Raw genomic sequence first — 22,589 nt, forward strand, 5'->3', positions numbered from 1 at the left:
AGATATTATCCTACCAGCAATTGCCCATCTAAGAAAATTTAGCGCAAACAAGACTGTGGAGGCATTCATCACACAGAAGAACTAATTTTAACACTAGAAATAATGACTAGAAATATGTAGCCATTATGTTATAATAAAGGTATTTATGAGTCTTCAATCTCACAGCCTATGAGATATCTTTGAAAATTTGAAATCGGCTCCCGAGGCTGATGGTGGGGGAGGAGTGGAAGGAGAGAGAGATGGCAAGGGAATGATGTGGGAGTTGTTTTGCTTTTTTGCCGGAGGCAACATTTATAATTATGTTGTTGGCATAAAATGGCCAAGAGGCTTTTTCAATAAAGGTAGGAGGCACCTATAGCACAGAATGTTACCTACAGATCAACACAGAGAAAGAAAGAAGACTGCAGATAGAAGAAGACTAAATCTAAACTACAAAGTACTGTATATCATCTAATAAGTAACTATGTTTAGTTAGGTCAGTCATTAGTAATAGTGGCCACTGCTTGTGCTTGGCTGTTGAACTGAGCACTGTGAGGGGTGATGATTTGAAGATGAGGTGAATGAGTCCATTCACTGACCTTCACCAGTGGTGAGTAAGCAAAGCCTGGGGAGCAAGGGAAATATGGCCACAGCCACTGTCTCCGGGCCCTACTCTGCCTTTTGATGGCTGGCAATAATCACTAGAGAGAAAGCAAATGAAAGAGACATGACCGCAGACAACCCCACAGATGAGATGAGGATCTCGAATGACTTTCTTCTTCCCCAAACCCCTGTCCTCTAAAGGACTGGAAGTCAGCTTCTTAATGCCATTCATCTTTTCTCCAACAGGCTGAAAAATAGGATATCTCTAATTCCTTTTCAAGTTAGTCTGAATGCAGGAAGTGAGAGGAGATACAGTAGGGCTGGACAGGGGCTCATTATACTCAGGCAGGCCCTTAGGTAACAAATGTAAAAATCACGTAAGGTGCAAAAAAGTACTGCTGAATTTTTAACTAAACACACATTAATTCTCTTTCTTACACAAATCTCTGACCAAATACTATCTTAGGAAAATAATAACTCGTTTTTTGACCATCCATTGTTGTTTATGATGCTCAACAAACAGCCAGAGAACCAGGTATAAAGTATAGCTGTCATTTTAATAAGAAAATATTAGTATATATTAAAGGGATAGTTTCATGTTTTCAGAAATGTGCTTGTTTGTTTTCTTTCTGAAAGTTAGCAAGAGAATATTGATAATGTCTGCACAATAAATATGTAGCTAGAGCCGGCAGCCAGTTAAATTATCTTAGTCCAGGAAGTCACTGGGCCCAACCAAGAAATAGTCCAGAGCCAGGCTAGCTGATTCTCCATGTTTTAATACTTTATGATGAGCTCAGCTAAACAGCTGGTGGCTGGAGCTTCATATTTATTGTACAGATATGAGAGGGATGTTGACTTGATTCTGGCTTTTTAATCTTGACAAGAAAACAAATAAATGCAGTTCCCTAATTATCAAACACTTCTCACAAAAGTTTACAATTGAGAATGATGTTTTAAATACTTTATTAGTATTTTGCACCCTTGAAATAATTAATACTAATAATTTACAGTACTTATTAAAAAAATCCTTGTGATGTGCAATTAATATTGATATGATTATAGTTTGGTTACTAAGAGTAGATGTGTCTGATTGGTGAATATTTGTTATTCACACAGGCACAGAACATTTTGATTTTATGACTGAGAGGAAAGCATTGCTGTGCACCGCTCACAACACAGTTGCACCTCTAGCCTATGAGAATAACAGTCAGTCAAAAGGGAATCTAGGGCAAAGAGGCCTGAAAGGGAGACATATAACACAAACCGTAGATAGCCAAAGAAAGTGGAGATTCTGCCAAAAGGGATGAAGACAAGATGACAGGGCTCCGTGTGGGATTTTACTTTGGATTTTGGCCCTGCAGGGATGTGTGGAAGTACAACTGACAGGACTTGCATGGAGAAGTCGGCTCTGTCCAATATAACTAAGTAAAGAATGCCCATGTAGTCAGTGATGCACCAGCATAGATCCTCTAAGGCAGAAATATTTTGCTTCTTGTTTTCCACTGACCACATTCAGAAAGCAAGAAAGACTTTTAAGATGAAGGACAGGTGCAGTAAATTTAAATGTAGGGATTACTGTCTAACTACTGTGCTTCAAATGCAGCACTGGGCAGACAGCGAACAGCAAACAGTCTCTACAGCAATGCAAAAACAGCGAACAAACACCATGACAACTTTAGCTGAGATTTATTTCACATTTTTGCTACATTCCTCTTTACTCAAATCTAGGTAGCGTGGGTGGGTCAGTCATCTTAGAAATACTTTATATTTAACTTCATATCAACATGTGCTACAAGTAAACATGGCCTTGGAGTGGGTAGTACAATATGCTTTTAATCTGTTCAGTCATGTCTGAAGCAACAAATTTGCTTTGAAAATGTGTAAAAAAAAAAAAAAAAGAAAAAACACAACACATATACAATTAAACAATTTACAGGTCAGAGGAATATTATGATCCAATTAAATAATGGAAATGATATGACATAATAATTTACAAAATTATTTTCTTTACTGTGTATATAATGGTCTGGGATATTAAAATTTGATACTAATGTCAACTGTATTTTATCTTTTAATCCAATAAAATAACTTCCATTTAAGTAAAAAGAACACTTCATTGGTATCACAATATTCAGCATCATGTTAAATGTGAAAAAAGGTTGCTTTGTTGAAACTAACTGTTTAGGACAACTGAGACATTCTGTACTGTAAGCAACACATTAGTGACCTTTTTACAATGTGGAATAAAAACAGACTTAGCCAGATTTGCCAGTGAGACAGCAAAGTCAAGTCACTGGAGACAAGCTATGCAACATACATCAGCAATAAAAGCCTTTTTAACTAATATGTGTATAGCAGAATTCATATTTAACCTAATGTAGGCTCCAAGTTTTAAAACAAACTTTGTTTAGGGATCCAGTATATATAAATCCTTTTGTAAATTGGTTTATGGGGGCTAGACAATCACAAATGTCCTTGCAATCTCAAACTTATCAAATTTCTTGTATCTGCTCATGGCAAAAAAAATCTCCTGTTGCACCTCTTTTTTATTCTCTAGATGTTTCTCAAGTTTAAGAAAACATAAACATCAACAAGGAAATGAAGAAAAGAGTCCACAGAGCTCTGCAGCATTGAGCATTTGGCTGCCACAGAAAAGTCTAGCACCTCCTTGTGCTCGGGAGGTTTCTAGTCCAGCTGCTCTTGCTTTATCCTGTTTGAATTGGGTCCTCGCTGACTCGTCCTCCTCAGTTCCCTCCTCAGGACGTACTCGCTAAACTGGGATGAGTCCACGCCTCCGCCACAGGAGCCGGCGATCTCAAAGCCACGCTGCTGGAGACGCTCTAGAACCTGGAAAAGATGGATTGGAAAGATGGAGGAAGTTGTCTGTGGTAATGTGGGACATTGAGGAGGAATGTATCATTAGCACGCCTGTGACAGGCAGTGCTTACATATTTGTCTTTGATGGTCCATGTCAACTTGATAAGATGCTCTATAAATGATTTGTGGAGGTGTACCAGTTACCATAAACTGTGGTACTAAAACATTTTTCTCTAACCTTCTATTACTTCACAATGGGAAAGCATAGAATCATTTGACCCTGCTTCAGATACATGGCGCCGAGTTAATGCTAAGTCTAGCATCAGAAACAGCTCTGGGAGTAAGCTGCAGCAACATATGGCCTGTGACAAGAATTTGGATGAGACTTTCACAAAACCAAGAGCCCTTCATTTTGCCTCATGCCTCATTTTCATTGTTTTCTGGTGTGTTTTGTGTGTTTGTCTGTGTGTGTGTAGCTGCTCCTGATCTCGCAGCCTTGCAGACATCTACAGACATGTCCCGGGGGGATGTAGGATCACATTCCATCGAAGAGGCCCCAGGGAGCAGTGAGGCTTTCTCTCTGCCACTTGGCTCAGTGTGGGTTGTTTAGCAAACCCCGCCCCCTCCCCATTTCTACCTCAGCCCCCAGGCCCAAGCCTCCGCCAAAACTACAAAGGTCCCCATACTGCTGCTAGCTCTCTCCCCCCTTCCTTCGCTCAAAAACCCCTGCCCTGCCTCCATTAACCACAGATACAGCATCCACCGCCGGCGTGCTTTAATAACCAAACAGGATTATGGACCCTGCCTGGGGACAACCCGCCAGGGAGCATGCTCACTCTCTTGCTCACTCTCCACAACTCACACACTTCAGAGACGGGTTTCTTTGTGTGCTTTTGGGAAAGAGATAGAGATTTGCTTCCCTAAATGGGGAGACAGTCTAAGTCATTGTGAAATCTATTCAAATATGCCTCTCTGACATCATTTATTGATCAGCATCTCAGGATTTTGCTATTAGTGAATTAGTGGAATATTAATATACAAGCAGGGAAATACAATACTGCCAACTACATGCAAACTATAAAAGATTAATTTAACACATTTTTCTCAATCTATAAACTTTGTGTTCTTATTTGAGTGTCTGATGATTTGTCCTTAAACCTATTAGGCCTAGGAAAGGATCATATTAAATCCTTTCTGTACAGTATAAATGTGACTGAAGGTACCAAGAGTACTCTATTTATAGATCCACCTCTGGCTAATTAAAGACTTTAAGTCATAGTTTTGCTCCTCAAGAAATCACAACTTTCCTGACACCTTAAAAGTGATAATTAAGGCAACAGAGAGGGATGATTTTGATCAACAAAAATACCCTCATTTGACAAGACTGCTTTTCTAACTTTCCGTTCACTTGGTGTAGAACTAAAACTAGCCCACACAGCCTCAAAAATTGCTTATATATGAAAATGAACACTTACACATCTGGACTCTTTCGGATCTTCAGCTGTTTCTTTGCCACAAAAATATGTGGTACCGCTTGACTTAATATTACTTTAAAATGAGCATTGATCCAACACCCACCTCTGACACTGTATGTGTATATGTAAGTGTTTCACTGCATCCTGAATTGCCCACTTTTTCTTGCAGCCAGCTTCACCTGTTTGCACGTTCATGTGACCCTCCGACATGATTCAAGGTGTCAGCCAGTCCTTCACATGATGGAATGGATTCTACAATTAGCCCTGAATCGTCCTTTTTCAGCAGGCTGGCACTGATGCCCACTTAACGTCAAAAGTTTAAACTGTCAAAATGACTTAAGTATTTAACTGTAACTGTTTTTCATCCACATGAAACACATACGGCAAACGGGAACGACCGAATGTGAATCTGCTCCAAAGCCAAAGTCAAAATCTTTATTCTAATCAAATCACAGAAAAGTAAAGATGGTGGTAGGCTTGTGTAATGATGACTTGCTAAACTGATGCTTTGATGAACTCATCAAAGAGCTTATTTTTCTGCAAGGCTGTTCTTGTGATTTGATTAGATTAAGAAGGATAAAATTCTCCAATCAGACATCAGGAGGTCCTACATTATAACAGCAGATGAAAGAAGTTGAATGAACAGATCATCTCCTCAGTCACTTCCTTGGGCACAGAAGTGAATGGAAAAATATAGAAAATTGTTACTTTAAAAAGTGATGTATGACTTGACTGATGAATGCTCAGGAACACTAAAATAGGCAGTTCAAAATTACAACACACCCAAAGCAGCCAAATCATGTCATTACCTGGACCGAGTTGAGGTGGCAGTACCCATTGAGCGGGAAGCGGATAACGTGCGTGGAGTCATGGTTCCAGCCAGCATTGACAGAATTGCACATGACGTCACCGATCTCTGGAAACACGTCTTCAATCAGGGCCTTATCACCGCTAAGCGTGATCCTCTCACCCAGGTCAGGTGCAACGCGCACCACCAAACACTCGCAGGGGCGTGACACCCGGCCCAGCTCCTGGTCCTGGCGCCAGCGCTCCAGCTCTGCAAGCATTGGCTGCAGCTGGAAGTATCGTGCTTCCTCATACAGCAGACTATAGTCCTGTAGGAGACCGGGGACGATGTGGTGTAGATTAATACAATTCCATTTAAAGTCTTGATACTTCATGAAGTTTGTGAAGCAAACCTCAAGACAGTGAATAACTGGATATCAGTTAAGGTTTACAGAGTGTCAAAAATGTCTTCAAGGAATGTTATAAAAAATTTTTTAAACATTGTGCAAAATTACTTCCCCTGCTTGAATTGAAATAGAGGAAGCTGTTTGCCTAAATGCAGCATACACATAATACTTCTAGCTATGCCAGAGAGCAAAATAACCAAACACAGAACAAGCTAATCAGGTTAACATTGTGACTTTTTTTCCAAACCAAAAAAAGAAAATCACTGTTCTGCAGGCACAGGCAGCAAACCTGAGCTAAGACACCATTCTGTAAAAATTACAAAAGCTAATGAATAGAGGAGATGTAGTGTGACATACGACACAGGGTCGTGTGAGGTAGAGGAGCAGATCCTTTACCCGCAGGACTGCAGGATCTAAATTGCATGTTCAAGTTTTCTCGTGCTCCTCTCAAAACCTACCAGATATGAATATGTCCTTAGCCTGAACTTGAGCCTGTCTTTTGTCTTTATTTATTTTAGCTGACATACTTTCCACTGATTGAGTCACACTGTGGACGGTCCATCAGATAATGCAGTTATTTGTTTTCTCTCAGGGCAAGTTAAGTAATTACTGACTAAAGGACACATAAGACTAAATTTTAATGTTTCACATACAGTGAGAGTCACCCTGGATGGACACTTGGCATGAGAATATAGAGCAATGGAGAAATCTAGCACATGGTATGTGCTCATAGACACCAGAGCATTTATTTATTTATTTTCCCTGATACTAGCTTATTGGTCTTATTATTACATATCTCAAATAATCTCTGGTTGCTAATAGCTGGAGGGGAACAAACTGCATCTCATGAGAAGTAAATGCATTAGGATTGAGCCCTCATATTTTGTCTCCAGCATGGGTACCATTTTCAGTAATTCAAGAGGGACTAGTAACCAAAGGCATTCCGCAGCCTTAGCATTCATTGTGTGCACTAGGTTGGACTGCTGACTGGCTGATGGGACTTTACAGTTTTTAGGATGGACATGCACTCACTTTGAAGTCATCTGGGATGAGGAGCTTGGACGTCCTGAGGAAGTTGAGGATGTAGCGGAACATGTGTCCATCCCTGTCAATGAAGTAGTGCTGCTTCAGGCTGTCCAGGACTATAGGCTCTGTGCCATCAAAGAGACGACCAATTCTACCCAAAGAGAGAAGGGAGGGGGGTTGGTTAGGCAGAAAAGGATGAAGCGGGGCAACATGTCAAAGTTGACAAATGTTTTAATTTTTGCATGTAAATAATCATAACAATATTTAAAATATAATCAGTTGAGTACTACTCTGCAGCTTATGGCTCTGTGTCCTACACCTTGTGCAGTGGGAGAGAAGGAATGGAATAAAGAAAGATGCCCAAAATAATGCAGTGAAGCAAGAGCATGTGCAAAAGGATGTGACTCACTCAATTTTCTCAAGCTCTGAAATGTTTTTCACACCTTTCCACAGACATGTACCCTACACATTACCCAGCTCAATACACATATCAGACAGAAATAAATAAGGATAAAAAGAAAGAAAGGAAAGGAATAAAAAACAGAGGTGGTCTGGAGAGGTCAGGGCCAGGTGGTAGCTGGTCGCCTGAGGCTGGGTGCTAGTCGCCCTCAGGCCTGGGCTCAGGGCGACAGTGCAGCCTCCCAGCCTCCAGATGGCCCCATGCCCTTTGGGCCTTTACTACTGCTGTGACATCTGTCAGACTAACCAAGTTGCTTTTGTCTGTGTGCTGCATTCTACACTTGAAGCTCCTAGAAATTATTTACCACAAAAAATAACTGTGGGCCTTAGTTAAGCAGGAGAAGTTTAGTACCTGATAAATCCCAAAGCAAATGATAAAGAAGGTTCTGTGGAGTAAACATTTTATATAAACCCAGTAAGTGCATTCATGAGATCTGTGATTTGAAGAGATGTGACATTTGACTGTTTAATGTCACAGGATGACATTCAACATTAAACACAATGACATTAAACAGTGAGGAAATTTTGACAGTGACAAACACATCTAGCTTGGCATAATAACCCCCTTTTAAAGCACAGAATCTCCCACGGTTCCCTTCCCTGATACAAGCAAAACACCAAACACAACTCTTTACTATACTGGCCAAAAACACAAACTTGATCTCCATCACATGCTTAAAATTCAAATGCATAATAGAGCAGACTCACCGGGATTCTGGGAATTTTGTTAAGGTGGCCAGGCTGCTGGTATACATGTGTCCGCCAACATCAATATGCACAGGGGCGTTGGACTTGGTGAGCTGTGCAGGTGTGGGGATGCCCTGGTTACTCAAGGGAGACACTGGTGACCGTGTGATCATGGGCCTGGACATGCTGGAGCGATTATCCTGTTTGAAACAGCACAAGGAAGGAAATATTATGACACAAACATTGACAGAAGATGCATTCATTTCTGTGTTTCTGCTGCAAATCAAAGATAACCATTACATCAACAACGTGATTCTTTAACGTTATGTAACAATTAGTAGAGCTATTAATTAGAAACAACAATTAAAATATTTCTATGGAGCAACAAACTCCACTGACAGAAGTGAAAAGGAAGATTTTTCTCTGCAAGTTAGAGCAGCCTGACCTTGACCTGAAAGCATAAGCATCCGCTCCTGAGGGCTATAATCTCCAAAGCCAAATTAATTTGGAGCATCAATCTCACAGTTGTGAAAATGAGTAATATTGTCTCTTGATTTGAATACTTTAATAGGATTTGGGGAAAATGTCTCCCGTTAACCTAAAAACACCATTAGCAGGCAATTTCTGTTAAGCTCTCTGAAGAAAATTACTTTACATCCAAAAGTTTTAGACCCAGAACGAAGATGGGAGAAAATAGCAGCTGTAACATCTCAGTCACCGAGGATTTCTGAATTCTACAAACATTTTCTGAAAACGATTTAAAAAGTTTCACAATAAATTAAAGCAGGAAAGCAGCAAATGATTGTGCGTGCGTTTTATTGACAATATACACGCAAGGACAGCGGGAAGACAGTGTATTCACACACCACATTGTGTAAAACCTGGAGGTATCCAGTTCGCTCCTACAGCTAAAGTAACAGCTCGGCCCCTGTCTTCCACTTCTTTCCTTTTTTTTTGCAGACAATATCGGACTTTACGCGTTTACCTGCGCCGGCATCACTGTGGTTGGAGAAGATGTCACCGAATGGTCATTTTGCTTGAGTGATGCTGCGGGAACAGGCTCTCCTCTGACTGCGAACATCAGCGAGGGCTCCCTGCCCTCCGCTGCTCGGATCGGGAGACGTTTGAGGGAAGCGTGCACGGACTCATCCACAGAACTGATTGGACGCGGTCGCTTTCTCGCTTTCTGATGCGTTAAGTCCATGATATCCGTTTCGTCCATTACAGCTCAGACTATAAGTTTAACAGATAGGACGCGCTTTTCCAAACGCACCTACCGAATGTGGAGAGGCGTAAAAAGCGGGATAGCGAACAACGGGGGAAGGGCGGCGCCGGGGCTGTGACGGCGCATTTTCAGAATTAAACCAATCCTGCCTGCAGAAATGTAATTGTCTGGTTATCAGAGTGGGGTCAATGCGCACATCTGGACCTGCCACAACTGGCCTTTGCCCTTTTGGAGAAGTGTTTGTGCGCGTGGTCACCCTCCTCCTGATGGTGCTGCCCATTGTTCAGCAGCATTTGTTCAGCATGTCAGACCCTCCTTCAACACAATGGTCCCACAAAGCCCAAAGTTCACACACACTGACAAAACCAAAACCCAATCAAGCACCTGGACAAAGGTGTCCCTTACTCCCTCCTCCCACAAACACACATATGCTAACTGTACAGTAGCTATATCACTCCTAAACCCCTTTCTAGATCCTTCCAATGACATAAAAGCATCATTAGACTAATATTATTTTCAGTTGCCTAGATGTATTCTTAGTAAAAGAAAATCTTGAAGGGCAAAAATACTTTTTTCAGAATATTAATAACTTAAATGCCCTTTAAGGGCACAAAGAAACAGTCCTCTAAAACAGCTGTCCTTCAGAGAAGAATGAGGTACTTAAAACAACTCTTGGTCAGTTTTTAATGGCTTTATGCCTGACAAATGTCAGAGTTGCTGTTTATTAACTGCAATGTGTAAATGATACCTCAATGACCAGTTCAGCATTGCAAAACCACAGCACTAATGCCATAATGGATTATAGAATCATAGCATGTCCAGGTGCTGTTATAAAATACTGCCACAGCACTCGCCTGCGCTGTTTTTACACAGAAAATGCAATGGATCCACAATTCTTAATAACTTTCAGAGTTAAATTAATTAGTTTAACCACTGGCCTTAAAACATCCACATTCCTGATTCTCACAGGCAGTGTGAGTTTCACACCTAGACACCCAATTAGCAATTAAGCTTGCCTTTGAGTGGCCTCCAATGCCGAGTGTGATCCTGGTCTGATTTGCATGCTGCTTGTGCACGCGCTGATAAGCGCAGGCAGCAGCCATACATAGTTTTAAAATTCAACTCCAGAATCCCTTGCAGAAGGCAAAGGGGCCTGCAGGGCAAAAGAGAGCGAAATCACATGGCTGCTCTTCAAAAGGGGACCTGTGTAAGGCAGCCAGCAAAGTGCGTGGGATCACACTCAGAATGCAGGTAATTTGTTCCCTGACTAATTTGTGAAGATGGCGGTGTGTGTGTGTGTGTTTGAGTGTAAGAACGAGAGTGTGCCTGTGGAGAGTAAGTTCTGAAAACAGCTTGGTGGAATTGGATTTCCTCAAAGCCTTGTCATCGCAAAGGTGGATTGAGTGTAAAATCTGTAAGGCATTATGGAAAACTGCAGGGGAGAGAGAAGAGTGAGTGGAAGAGAACAAGCAGTCAGGTAGGTGGCTGGCGGAATGCGCTCTTGTATCACAAAATCATTCTGAGTAGGTGGAAGTAAAGATAATGTGTTGTAGATCTTTTCTTGGACTGATGTCTATGCCATATATCTGTCTTATAGGTCAAGGACAGTTCAAAGGTCACTGCATCATCAGAACTCATCAGTAAGTATATGATAGAGGACTGATTCCTGTATCAGCCATCAGCTCCAGATGTGCACTGCAGATCTCCCACACCAGCTCTTTTCCTACCTGTTGCCATTTTGAATTTAGCACAGCGCTACAACTGTCTCCCATGTGACAGCATTTGTAGGTGTGTTTGTAGACGTGTCTAAAGTTTCCAGCCTTTGTGAAGCTAAATGGTATGTACATGTTTAGGGAAACTGCTCATTTAGTCAGCTTGTGTAATTTTGTTGCACCACAAACAAATCTAAAACATGCACATGGCATCAAAAACCTGGAGCACTTGGCTGCTCCAGTTACTCCTGTTGCTTTCTACTTGTGGTCTTTCAGTGACATGCCTTTTATGCAAAATCATCATTTAACATATTCCTTTCTATATCAAGAAACAAATGCTGTAGCTCTTGTTCAACGTCTTCTTTCCTACTGTGAGCTGTTATCCACTAATGCTCCAAAAATGCAAGTATCTGCTACTGAATAATCACAGGGCCTGTTGGGATCAGCAAAAGCAACAAACTACCTTTCAATTTTCCATCCCACAATGCAGTTCTTCAGTGTTTTGACATATTGCACAAGACACAATTAGCATTTCAGATCAGAGCATTAACATTCAGTTGGAGGCAGGCAGACTGGTATTTACATAATCTGGATGGGTTGTCTCCGCTTTGGAGCCCATGGCCATTTGTTTCAAATGTCCACACATAGACAACTTAAGATTTTGGGTTGGCTTCAGTTAGCGGCAGCTGTACAGGCAAAAATGCCAGGTAGCAATACTGTCATAATAGAATGGTATTGTATGATGGTTGTCTGGTCAGGGGTTTATCATTATGTATTTTATGAATGGACATTAGTTATTATAAGGTGGCTACTCAGTTTCCAAGCAATACCACATCTGTAATTTGCTAATAATGATGATATGAATGTTTTAATCAAACTTAAGACATTATCATCAGTATTTTCCGTCCTCACTCTTTTGTGAGTCTTGACATACCTCCTGTATGGTGGCAATGATTATGTTTGTTTAAAAATGCTTTATGAATATGCTTATTCTATTTTGATGAAACACCATCTGTGTTTTGCATTATATCAGCCTCATAAATCCTGACTCCAAACTAAAATCATATTTCTCAGTAACAATGGTAGGTCTGTGTGTTAATGCTGACAAAAACAGAAATGTGTGCACTGTAAATATTACTTTTGTGTTTAGTGCACATATGCCTGAAAGAGAAAAATTATCTGAGTAAATAGATTATGCTGGTCTGCTCCTTCAAGTGAAATTAGAATAACATACACAATCATTTGTAATAACTTAGGGTGATTCAGTCTATATTTGAGAATAAGCAGAATTATAGTCATAGAACTTGAGTCACTCAGTTAACAATGACTAAAATGCAGTGTGAACTCATGTAAAGTTGTACATGTTGCATCCAAGTGAATTACATGTCATTGCAATGATACAGTCTTTATCAAACAGAAACACACCATTATTCCCTGAGTTTTATTACAAGTAGGGCTCCATTCTTTGTGGAGTTACTATAGCAGAACATCAGCATGACATCACAGACAAGGAAGTGTGATCAGCGCTGTGTTGCTATAGGACAGTGGTGCATGTTCACTGGCAGAGACCGAAGGGTACAGGGTACAGGAGTGGGAGATTCATAGTCAGAAAATATAATAACAGTATTTCTCTCCAAGGACTCCCAGTTTGGCAAGTAAAACAACTGTAACTCAAAACAGATGGTCCGACAAATGTAACGTGGACTTACAGATCTGTCTTATAAATATTTGTCTTTTGCCAGACCAGAGTCTGTTTGTTAAGTAAAATTTTACTAGGACACAGATGTAGAGATGCTGGACATACTGTGTAGTAAAGCAGTATGGCTTTGTTATCACAGCGCCATCAAGTGATCGGACTTGACTACTGTAAATCTCTGCTTATTCGGGCGCCACTTGAAACTGATGAAACCGACTACTTTCGTTACAGCTGGCCTGAACTTACAGCTTTTAAATAATAATAATAATAATAAATGTACATTTAATGAATGTGATTTACAGCCTCATCCTCCCAGTGCAACGAGAAATGTTCCCAAACAATCGACCCATTTTTGTTTAGAATACAGGATAATATACAGTTTCAAAATGTAACTTTATGTAGAGAATTCATGTTTACTTCCACGATTAATACTCCCATAAGTGCGACAAGTCCAGATTCTGACTTGGTAAACTATTGTGTTTGCCGATTCACATCCGGACCTTGGAGTTGGTTACGCACGGCGCGGTCACGGAGCCAAGAGAGGAAAAAAGAGGACAAAATTCACTCCTATTTATGTGTTCGTTTACATAAATATGGTTCTTTTAACACGATCACGTTTATATTAAAGGGTGATTCACAGTTTCCGCATTGACGTCTGAAAAAGGTACATCCTGTTTTACAGAAAAAGAAAAACGCCTGCGGCAAAATTACTCCACAATGGCGTCTTTCATTAGAAGATCTAGGGCAGCCAGGAAATAGAACTGTTTCACGATAAAACTGACTTCAAAATCTTCACGGAAACAATAAATGCTGGATTGAGTAAGTTATGAACAAGTTAAACAGCAACAGCGACACGGAGACGGTGATGTCTTGGGAATCGAAACGCGCCAGGAGCGAATTCACAGGATGGCTAAGTAGTGTTTGCTCGACCAGATCTCAGTCTAATCCGCTGTTCATCTGGCTCAAATACACCTAATATACTGCATACCGTAGTCAGACGCATGCATTTGGACAGTAACTAAGGAACAATAGCCAGGAAGTGGTTAAATGCTTTTAAGAACTGTACCAGTCGAATCGCTTGGCACATGCGTAAAAGCTGCTGCGCCTCAATGTCCCAGTCCATCCAGCCTCTGAAATAATAGCGAACCAAATAAATTTCCGCTTACCTGAAACATAGAGCGGCATAAAGTATCTTTTTGTGCACCTTTTCCCGCCGATTTGGCCCACGATCTGCTTCTCTTCCTACACCAGTGAGAAATGCAATAGCTTGGCTAAGGTAGACAGAACAAAAATACAGAGAATACTTGCTCCAGGGCTCCGAAACCCCTCAAGGCAAAGATCAGGATACAATTAGCTCATGTCTCTGCCCCAGTCTAAACCAATCTGCAGAATAAAACTGCGAGCAAAGGAAGAGATCACAGCAGCAGTGCCTCAGTCTTTGTTGAGTTTATGTTTTTATAAAATCAAATAAAGAAATCTTTTTTTCCTGCATTTACAACACCCTCACTCTTCCTGCCTCCAACTTGCCTATTGCCTCCCTCTCGCAGAGAAGCTGATTTTAATCGTTATGATTAGTTTTGATGTAACGTTCCCTCGGGCGATTTCTGCAAATGGATGGAGTGTTTCTTCGCCAGGGAGGAAAAGAAGCAGATGATGATAATTATATAGATTGTTGGTGGAGTCCTTTGATTTTTCCCCCCTACCTCTCAAACATCTAACCTAGCCTGTTTCTTAAACATGCCATACGCACTGCATGTGCATCAGACAACTTGTTGATTAGACTGCAATCAACTTATTAAATTAATGGAATGTGGTTAATGAAATTCTCATTCTGTAGTTTCTCCTTTGTAATCTTTTCAGGCTCTTTTCTCCCTCTGGATAACCTCCAAATGACGTAGTTGTATAAATAAGCACTTGCAGCTTGCCTTGCCCCAATCAAGTCTGAATCAGTGCCTGAGGGTGATGTGCAAGCTCATTTCAAATGTTCAGCCATGCATGATTTCAGGAAGATTGAGGCACTTCTGAGGTTTATAGAATTACTTGGAGGACGTAAACAGTAAAAAAAATAAATAAATTTAAACTCCTTCCTCTTTTAAAAATCCCTTCATGTGAACATAAATAATTATTCTGAGTCAAGAGTGCTGTTTATATGCACAGTTAGCCCCAGCCATACAGAATAGAATAATGCTTAAATATCCGCTCTTGCTCCCCCTTCTGTTGAGAGCATTCACTTTTTTAACAGCAGCTGAAAGCAAATCAGTTTAGCCCTGATTGTAATGTTACCCAACATAAGAACCAGAAAAAGCATAAGGAAATAAAAGAGAACGCATCCATTTGAAGCTAATCTTTACAAACAGACTGTGTATCTCAATGTTCATCCAGGGAGAAAACTGAATCCAACTTTGTTTTGAAATTCAAGCAACAGTTGAATAAGAATGCCACATCAAGGGGCCAGTGACTGATGAATGCGAGTATACAAACAAAAGCATTTTCCAGTTCTCCTCATCAGAAGAGTTCCCTTCACAGAGCGTCTTTTGTAGATGATAAACAGAAATGCTTTTGATGAAGGGCCAGCTCTCCCCGAGATCCAGAGACCAGTAAACTTTCCACCTTTTGACCAGCATGTCCCACAGAAAAACAAACACAGGACTGAAGTGTTACGATGAAGTTATTTACCCCACAGGTTACTTCCTGGCACACGATACACCAAGCTTCAAGTACCAAGGATTACGCACATTCACACACACACACACACACACACATGCCATTAGTCTGACAAGCTATAGTGAACAGAGAACACCTCAGGCTTTAAAATCCCATACGTTATCCATTACCCACACAAGCAGAGGCCATCCATATAGGGATCCTCGAAACTAACCATTGGAGATCTTTGAATGTATGCGGTGCTTGATGCCAAAAAACAAAGCCTTTGCTCTAATGCCACTGTGGAAGGGTTGTATTTTTCTTGGATCCAACTGCTACAGGAGGCGAGCACTGGCTGGTTGCACCATGTTTTGGTGAACAAATTATCCAGATTGGTTGCAGATGTTAGTTTTCCCCAACAGAAACTGCCTAGCATGAATGATATCATAGGGTTATAAAAGCATATACAGGAAAAACGAAAGAAGAGCCCTGGAAAATATGGCTTGTTGGAATTTTGACCAACTGATTGCAGCAATTGTACCCAAGTTTGGTTATCAATCTTTTTGGCCACATTTAACACAAAGACTATCAGAATTCTGAAGGAAGAAATAATACATTCCTCCTCTTACATTACAATTCAGAAGTTAAATTCATTGACAATATAACGTTTTTTATTAAGTCAGTGACATCAGTGAATCATTTTGCTGACTTAATGACTCTTTCTTTACTTGTGCTACATTTACATTAACTGTTATCCACCATTTACTCTTATCCAATGATGCAACTATCAAATGTAACATGATTTCACTTCCAGGGTGTGCCTTGACACAATTTAAACCCTGAAAGGAAAGCTCAGTTTTATAATAACAAGGTTTGTTGTCTAAGTCGGTATTTGAATATCTAGGAGCATCTTTGCTCAAAACACATTTATAACCTCAATTTCTTGAGTCAAATAATATTCAAGTGGCTAAATTACAACTATGGCAACTATTGCTCCAATGACACTGGCTATCTGCTCCTTTCGTGTCAGTATGGCTGAGAGAGATGCTTATTTAGCCTCAGACCATATTAATAACTGCTGCTATACAAGCCACACCCCTCTAATGCCCTGTGGTTATGTAAGGGAGTGGGATGGATAAGGGAAAGTGCTGAAGCTGCTCCAGAGCCTGACTCAATTTGTCCTGCAGGGTTGCACATATTTAGGCCAGAACTATTCATCAAATATTTTCTTTGGCACAGTGAAATGCAGCTTTGGAGAAAGTCTCTGTTACCCCAGTGCAGTCCAAATCGTACCAACAGGTATGGCCCTGGAATGTTAAACATTAGCAATGGTAATAGAGGAGGTCTTTTGTTCAGTTAGCAATAGCTAACAGTAAAGATAACAAGCCTGTGCACTGCTGTGTCATTGTTCACTCCTTTCTCCACAGATGTTCAATATGCAAACTCTGTGGAGTATGTACATGTGTGCACCTTCCTATTATAGTGGGGTTATTACAGTTTGTGTGGCACACAGACAAAAGTGATCAAAAACCAAGATCTTAAGTCAACAAGTCACTTTTCCTGTAACTAAAAAAATGAGGTTCCCTGTTGTATGTTATCACTTGTAGCCCACTCACTGACTTCCATTTCAGCCCCAAATGTACCCATCCCACCCGCAGTGGACAGAGGAGTCAGTGACACTACTGTGAGGGGAAGAGAGACAAGAGGAGGGGGCTGCTTGGGTAATGCTGGGAGGCTCTAATAAAATGTAATCCTATTATATGGTTCCCACTAGAGGGCAACAATAATAAAGGTTTCCCTAATAACACGAGCAGACCAAACCCAAATGGAAAACAGCTCCTCCGGTCAAGTCCCACACTTGTACATATATCCTCTCATTAACCCAATTGCTGTTGGGCCAAATTACACTGACAGGCCTTCGAGATTTAGCCATGATGGCAAGGCAAGAGTTAAGTCAAACAAATGTGTTTCATCAAACTGCAGTTTGGGTTGCTCTGCATAAAGGAATTGAAGGGGGTAGGAGGAGGAGGAGGAGGAGGAGTGAGGGAATGTGTGCGGGTGGGAAGGTGGAGGCAGAGCCCCGAGGAAACCAATCAGAACTTCTCCACCCTCCTTTCCTGTGTCAAAGCCACTGGGGTCTCAGGTGTGTGTTACATGAGCTAATACCTCCCAAACTTGATTGTTTGTGTTAGAGTTTTGTAAATTACCATTTTGGAAATGATAGTCCTACGGTTGATAAACAAAATCACAATATAGCAGAGGAACACCGCAAACTAGAAATCACATGAGAAGATTCAGTAGCTTAGGAAACCTCCAAATGATTATGAAATTTAATTCTTCCTTGTAGGCCAAATGAAATTAAATATTTTTTAAAATTACAAAAAAAAAACTGGAATTTCATCAAATGAGGTGCTTTACAAATCAGCTCTTTTCACAGTGCTGGTGACTCTCTTGGACTAATTTTGCTGGAATAGGACTCAAACACAGAGCCTCATATTTCTATGATTTGATAATGTAATGAATGAGTTATTCCAGTCCTTAGCTATCTCACATAAATGCAGTAAAATATTTATCATAAGTGACAAGGTGAGTGAGAATATCAATCATATTCTCAAGACAGCTTGAGTTATTAAGTGAGCCAGTGTAACAGTATTACAAAACCTAGAATAACAAAGTTATTTATCTCTCTTTCTGCATGTGTGTATGTGTCTACGAACAGTTGTGTGTGTGTCTGCCTGTGTTTATGTGTCTGACAGCATCAGACACAGAGTGAGAGAGAGAGTGTCGCATGCCTTCCTGTTCCTGTACCACCCTCCAACCCCAGAGCCGCAGACTCAAGGCAGTTTCCAGAATCAAACAATTTCACGCAGCTACTGGAGGAGGAAATGAACTGAGCCCAGAGCAATAATAAAATTATACAAATGTTATTACAGACTCGCCTGCTACTGTCCTACTTTAATTCAAATTTGGACACTCCAGGCAGTGCTGGTGGCAGAGACCTTCCTGAATAAATCAACATTAGCTTACGTCTAAATTATTAAGGAAGTGGGAGACTTTCTTGTTTATAGTATGAATTATTAAACAAGTGTTTAACGCTGTTTTTCTTCATGAATCCCCAAATATTAATTGCTAATGATCTTAAAGGTGTGTGTTTTGTGTTTTGCCCCTTCAGTTGCATGCTGGGAATTGAAAATATGAATTTTCAAGTCGCAAGAAACCTGCCTGTTCTCAGTAAGATAAGCATGAGATGCACTTTGAGATATGCTTTACTTGATGTGCAAATGACATTCTAGTTACAGCAATATTTTCATCATACTGCCATTGTTGATATTTGCAATCAACGTAAATGCAAATTAATGAGTTATGGAGTCAGCCACTGTAAAGGCAATCCATGCATTATCAGTTTTCTTGCTGATAAGTCATTCAAGATGTTCACAAACAGCTGTTATTTGCTGTCATTTCTCATTAGCTTTTTGCTAAATAAGCTCTGCAGCAATGTTTAGGAAGATTGTCAGCATGCAGAGAGGAATTATTTTGTAATGAAATACCAGGATTTGATTGTCAGTTTACACTGTCTGTTCATATAGTAGTCTGAAACTGTATAGCAAGGAAGTTCAACAATCTGTATGTCAGATCAGATATAATAAATATTTACCAAGATGAACATTTCACTCTCATTCACAAATATGAAATTCACAGCAAAACCACATTTATAATCCAGCAGTGTTTGTCATCTTCACCTGTCTTCCTCTGTTTAATCTTCCAATGAGTAAGGGCAGATGAATCAAAACCGAGTGAACTCATTCCCTATCGTCTGTCCCAAGAGGAAAAAGTCAATGCATGAAATATAAAATTTATGTATTCATTTATTTGGGCTATAAAGATGATTAAAGGGGAGCTGAGAGGGTATTGGCCTCAAGCCACTGAAGCCTTAAGGGGTAGAGGCAGCATACATGCAGGTAAAGTATAGGGGGCTGAGAAATTAACTGCTGTCCATCTTCAACTCCAGCAGTCCTGGAAGAGCAGCATTTGTTAACACCACAACTGTCTCACAGTACTCGTCCTTAGGACTTCATTTGTAAATATAAAAAAAGTATTGGGCAGGCAGTTGAATTTAGGCAGTTCAAGTGAAAATAAAAACCTGTGTATGTGTTCATACTCACGAAATTGCAAAATAATAAGAATGCAAAAGTTGACAAAGTACTTTGACTCATTTCAGCTCCTGTAGCTGGAGTACTGGGTCCCTGGACTAACACCAAATGCTCCTGTTTTCTGAATTAATGACATGGACCAATTTTAAGTTACACGTGGCCCAGACTTAGAATGAAACTCACTTGGGTCTAACCATGTCTACAGTGTAACCTGTGCATCCAAGGCTCGTGGCTGCCCTCCCCTGGAGAAATACAGATGGGAGAAAAACAACACAGTAGGTGATTCATACTGTGACCAGTAGGGGGTGCTGTTGCTATGTACTGAAACTGCATTTACAAGAGGAAGAAGGTGAAATCGGGGAGTTGGCTCACTTAGGAGAAAAAAAAAACCGTTTTGATTTAGTATCTGAAACACACTGGCATTCAGTATTTGCATAAACAGTATAGCTGCACCATGTTGACAATTTCAGCTGATGCAGCAGGAGAACTGTGGAATAATCATTTCCTCCACATTACAGAAAAAAGATTGAATTACTCCTGCTTGGTGTTATCATTTCCTGTGCTCTCTGCTGATGGAATGAGATTACATTAAGCTATTCTCAGAGACTGGACTCACAGGGAAACACATCGTGGACATTTATCTGGCCATAGGGAGACATAATCTACAGGTAGATGAGCCAGTTGGTCATTGATTTCATCCTCTCCTCTTCCCAGGAGAGGAGAAGATCAGGATCAGGTGCTCAGCCCCTACTATCAGAAACAACTGGACACAACTCAAATGAAAAGCCTGAACATTTACATCCTGTAGAACTTCAGGTGTTTGAGCTTAAAATGACTGAGTAGTATCTGAGCACAACATCACCAAGAAAGATCAGCAAAAATTTAATAGTAAATTAAATACTTAAATATGAAACACAGAAAATCATAAATGTGTTATAAGAACCAAATCTAGATCTAGATCTATAAAATATACATATGACATCAGCAAGTAAAAAAGTTTTTTTTTTACAGAAAACAGTGTCTGCATAAAGATGAAATAGCTGTTACATGACTGATGCACTGAAAATAGAGGGCATGGTACTGGACCTGATAATAAAGGTTGTCAGAGCTGTCTTACATTGCTTGGGCCCTGTAATGTGCTTAATGATCACAAGGGAAACCTCCCAGTTATTACATATAGAGTGGATGAACCAAATGTGACACTAATCCAAAAATAACAAGCCTGCATTTTCTTCTTCACTTCATCCGATTCAGTATAATGACCCACCATAATTGGTTGACCCTGCATACATTTCCTTAACACAATATGGGCTGTTGTTCTGCAGCGTACAATGTGCACCACATGCCAGCACCACTACAGAATCATTCAGGGCCTCGGGATTAGTATTGAGCCGGCTGCAAATGTCTGTTGGACTGCATTATATTAGCTTTATGACAATGAGGTGAGTAATTCAGCCCTGATATGAAGCCTCATGGACAGAAATCATATTCTGCTTTGAGGACAAAGTCTTTGGAGAGAGACAGATTCTCCAAAGTTTGATTTGTCTTTCGGCTCTACAGATTGGTCTCCATTTCCAGTGCATGTTTCAGTCAGGCAGAGGACACTTCTCCCATTGGCTCCAGGAAAGGATCTTTCTTCTCGGTGCCCTCCAGATTGATGGTGTGGATGGAGCCTGGCTTGGTGGCAATGTCCTCTGTCTCCACCTCCTTGTATATCCCTGAAGGCTCTTTTTGAAAGATCTGCTTCAGCCTCTTCTTCAACTCAGGGTCAGGGCAGTACAGGTATTCATACAGAGCAGCAGCCAGGATGCCCCCCAGAATGGGTCCCACCCAGTACACCTACCATAAACAGTAAGACAAACACCTTATTTAGTTCGCTGGCAAATCAGTGGCCATGAGTGATCTTTTATTACTGACAACACAATGCAGCACTGACATTGTTACCACAACTGTCAAGCTGTCAAACTTGAAAAAGAGGGACAACCTTTTTCAGAGGCAGGTACAGTAGCTCTGTTAGCTTCTGATTTTTTTTTTTCTTTTGCCATTTCATTTGCTGGGTTCAATCAAAGGTCTTAAGTAAGGTTTGTATTGTATTTTTATTTACTGCTATGAGTGAAAGGCAATTTAATTTTTTTTTTTAGATCACACCTGTTTACACTGCCCTGGCAATGATGCTGAAACTGTGACCTTACCAGGTTTCAACATGGCATTCTAACTTACTGTACTGTAGTTAGAGCTTGCCTTCTTCAGGAATGTAAAATAAGATGCCCAGAATAATTCTGAGCATTTTAACATGACACCATGACACAATGTTTGAAATAGTAAGCTGATTAATTATTATTTCAATACTCTTATGCATTATCATTTGTACAGAAGTGGCACACGCTGACTGGCATGCAAACTGGCCATGCAAACTCCTAAAGGAAAAAATTATCCTTGAATGGAAGTATCTCTCACCCAGTGGTTCTCGAAGTTAAGTGTGATCAATGCAGGCCCAAAGGAACGAGCAGGGTTCATGCTGGCTCCTGTATAAGGAATCTAGAAGACATATTTGCATTGTTTTCAGTCTAAATGCTAAAACAGCTTAGTTTTGTGTAACGTTGTCATCTGAAATATGGCTAGGTATAAAGCTGTCCTGTCTTGACTGACAAAATGTTTCTCATAATTAAGAATATATCTTACACAAGTCAGAATAAATGTACATGTATATGTGCATTTGTTAAACAGACCAGTGAAAAAAATCAGTTGAGCTGTGTGAGAGGTAACATCTATTTCCCTGTGCATTCATTTTCTCTGCAGGGTTCAGGGAGCCCCCGGAGACTCGTTGCCATGCAGTGGTAGTCTCCAATAAAGATGTGCACGTGGGTGTGAATCACAAAGAAGTGTGCAATATCACACATTAAAGAATGGATGCTTTGATGCA

At 40.5% G+C, this 22,589-nt stretch overlaps 2 protein-coding genes across 5 annotated transcripts in view; both read right to left on the minus strand.

Moving 5' to 3' along the window:
• Positions 1-1,710: 1,710 nt before the first annotated feature.
• On the minus strand, positions 1,711-14,438 carry kctd1 (potassium channel tetramerization domain containing 1). Of its 2 annotated transcripts, none has more exons than XM_020595965.1 (5): positions 14,039-14,438; positions 8,261-8,439; positions 7,100-7,244; positions 5,684-5,989; positions 1,711-3,429 (listed from the first exon to the last, which is right to left on the minus strand). In XM_020595965.1, exons 1-5 carry the CDS (start codon positions 14,045-14,047, stop codon positions 3,268-3,270), a joined length of 801 nt encoding a protein of 266 aa, XP_020451621.1. In that variant the 5' UTR covers positions 14,048-14,438; the 3' UTR covers positions 1,711-3,267. The 2 variants fall into 2 exon arrangements, with proteins under 2 accessions (XP_020451621.1, XP_020451620.1); XM_020595964.1 differs by lacking the exon at positions 14,039-14,438 and adding an exon at positions 9,225-9,579.
• A 6,254-nt stretch (positions 14,439-20,692) lies between these two features.
• The window catches only part of aqp4 (aquaporin 4), a 3,678-nt gene continuing 1,781 nt past the window's right edge, over positions 20,693-22,589 (minus strand). For all 3 annotated transcript variants that reach the window (XM_020595828.1, XM_020595825.1, XM_020595827.1), the window contains exons 4-5: positions 22,124-22,204; positions 20,693-21,505 (exon numbers count right to left, since the gene is read on the minus strand). In XM_020595828.1, the coding sequence (XP_020451484.1) occupies positions 21,257-21,505; positions 22,124-22,204 (330 nt within the window). In that variant the 3' untranslated portion in view covers positions 20,693-21,256. The remainder of the gene's footprint in view (positions 21,506-22,123; positions 22,205-22,589) is intronic.

Source organism: Monopterus albus, unplaced genomic scaffold (assembly GCF_001952655.1).
Source record: "Monopterus albus unplaced genomic scaffold, M_albus_1.0 scaffold28.1, whole genome shotgun sequence".
Classification (NCBI taxonomy): domain Eukaryota; kingdom Metazoa; phylum Chordata; class Actinopteri; order Synbranchiformes; family Synbranchidae; genus Monopterus; species Monopterus albus.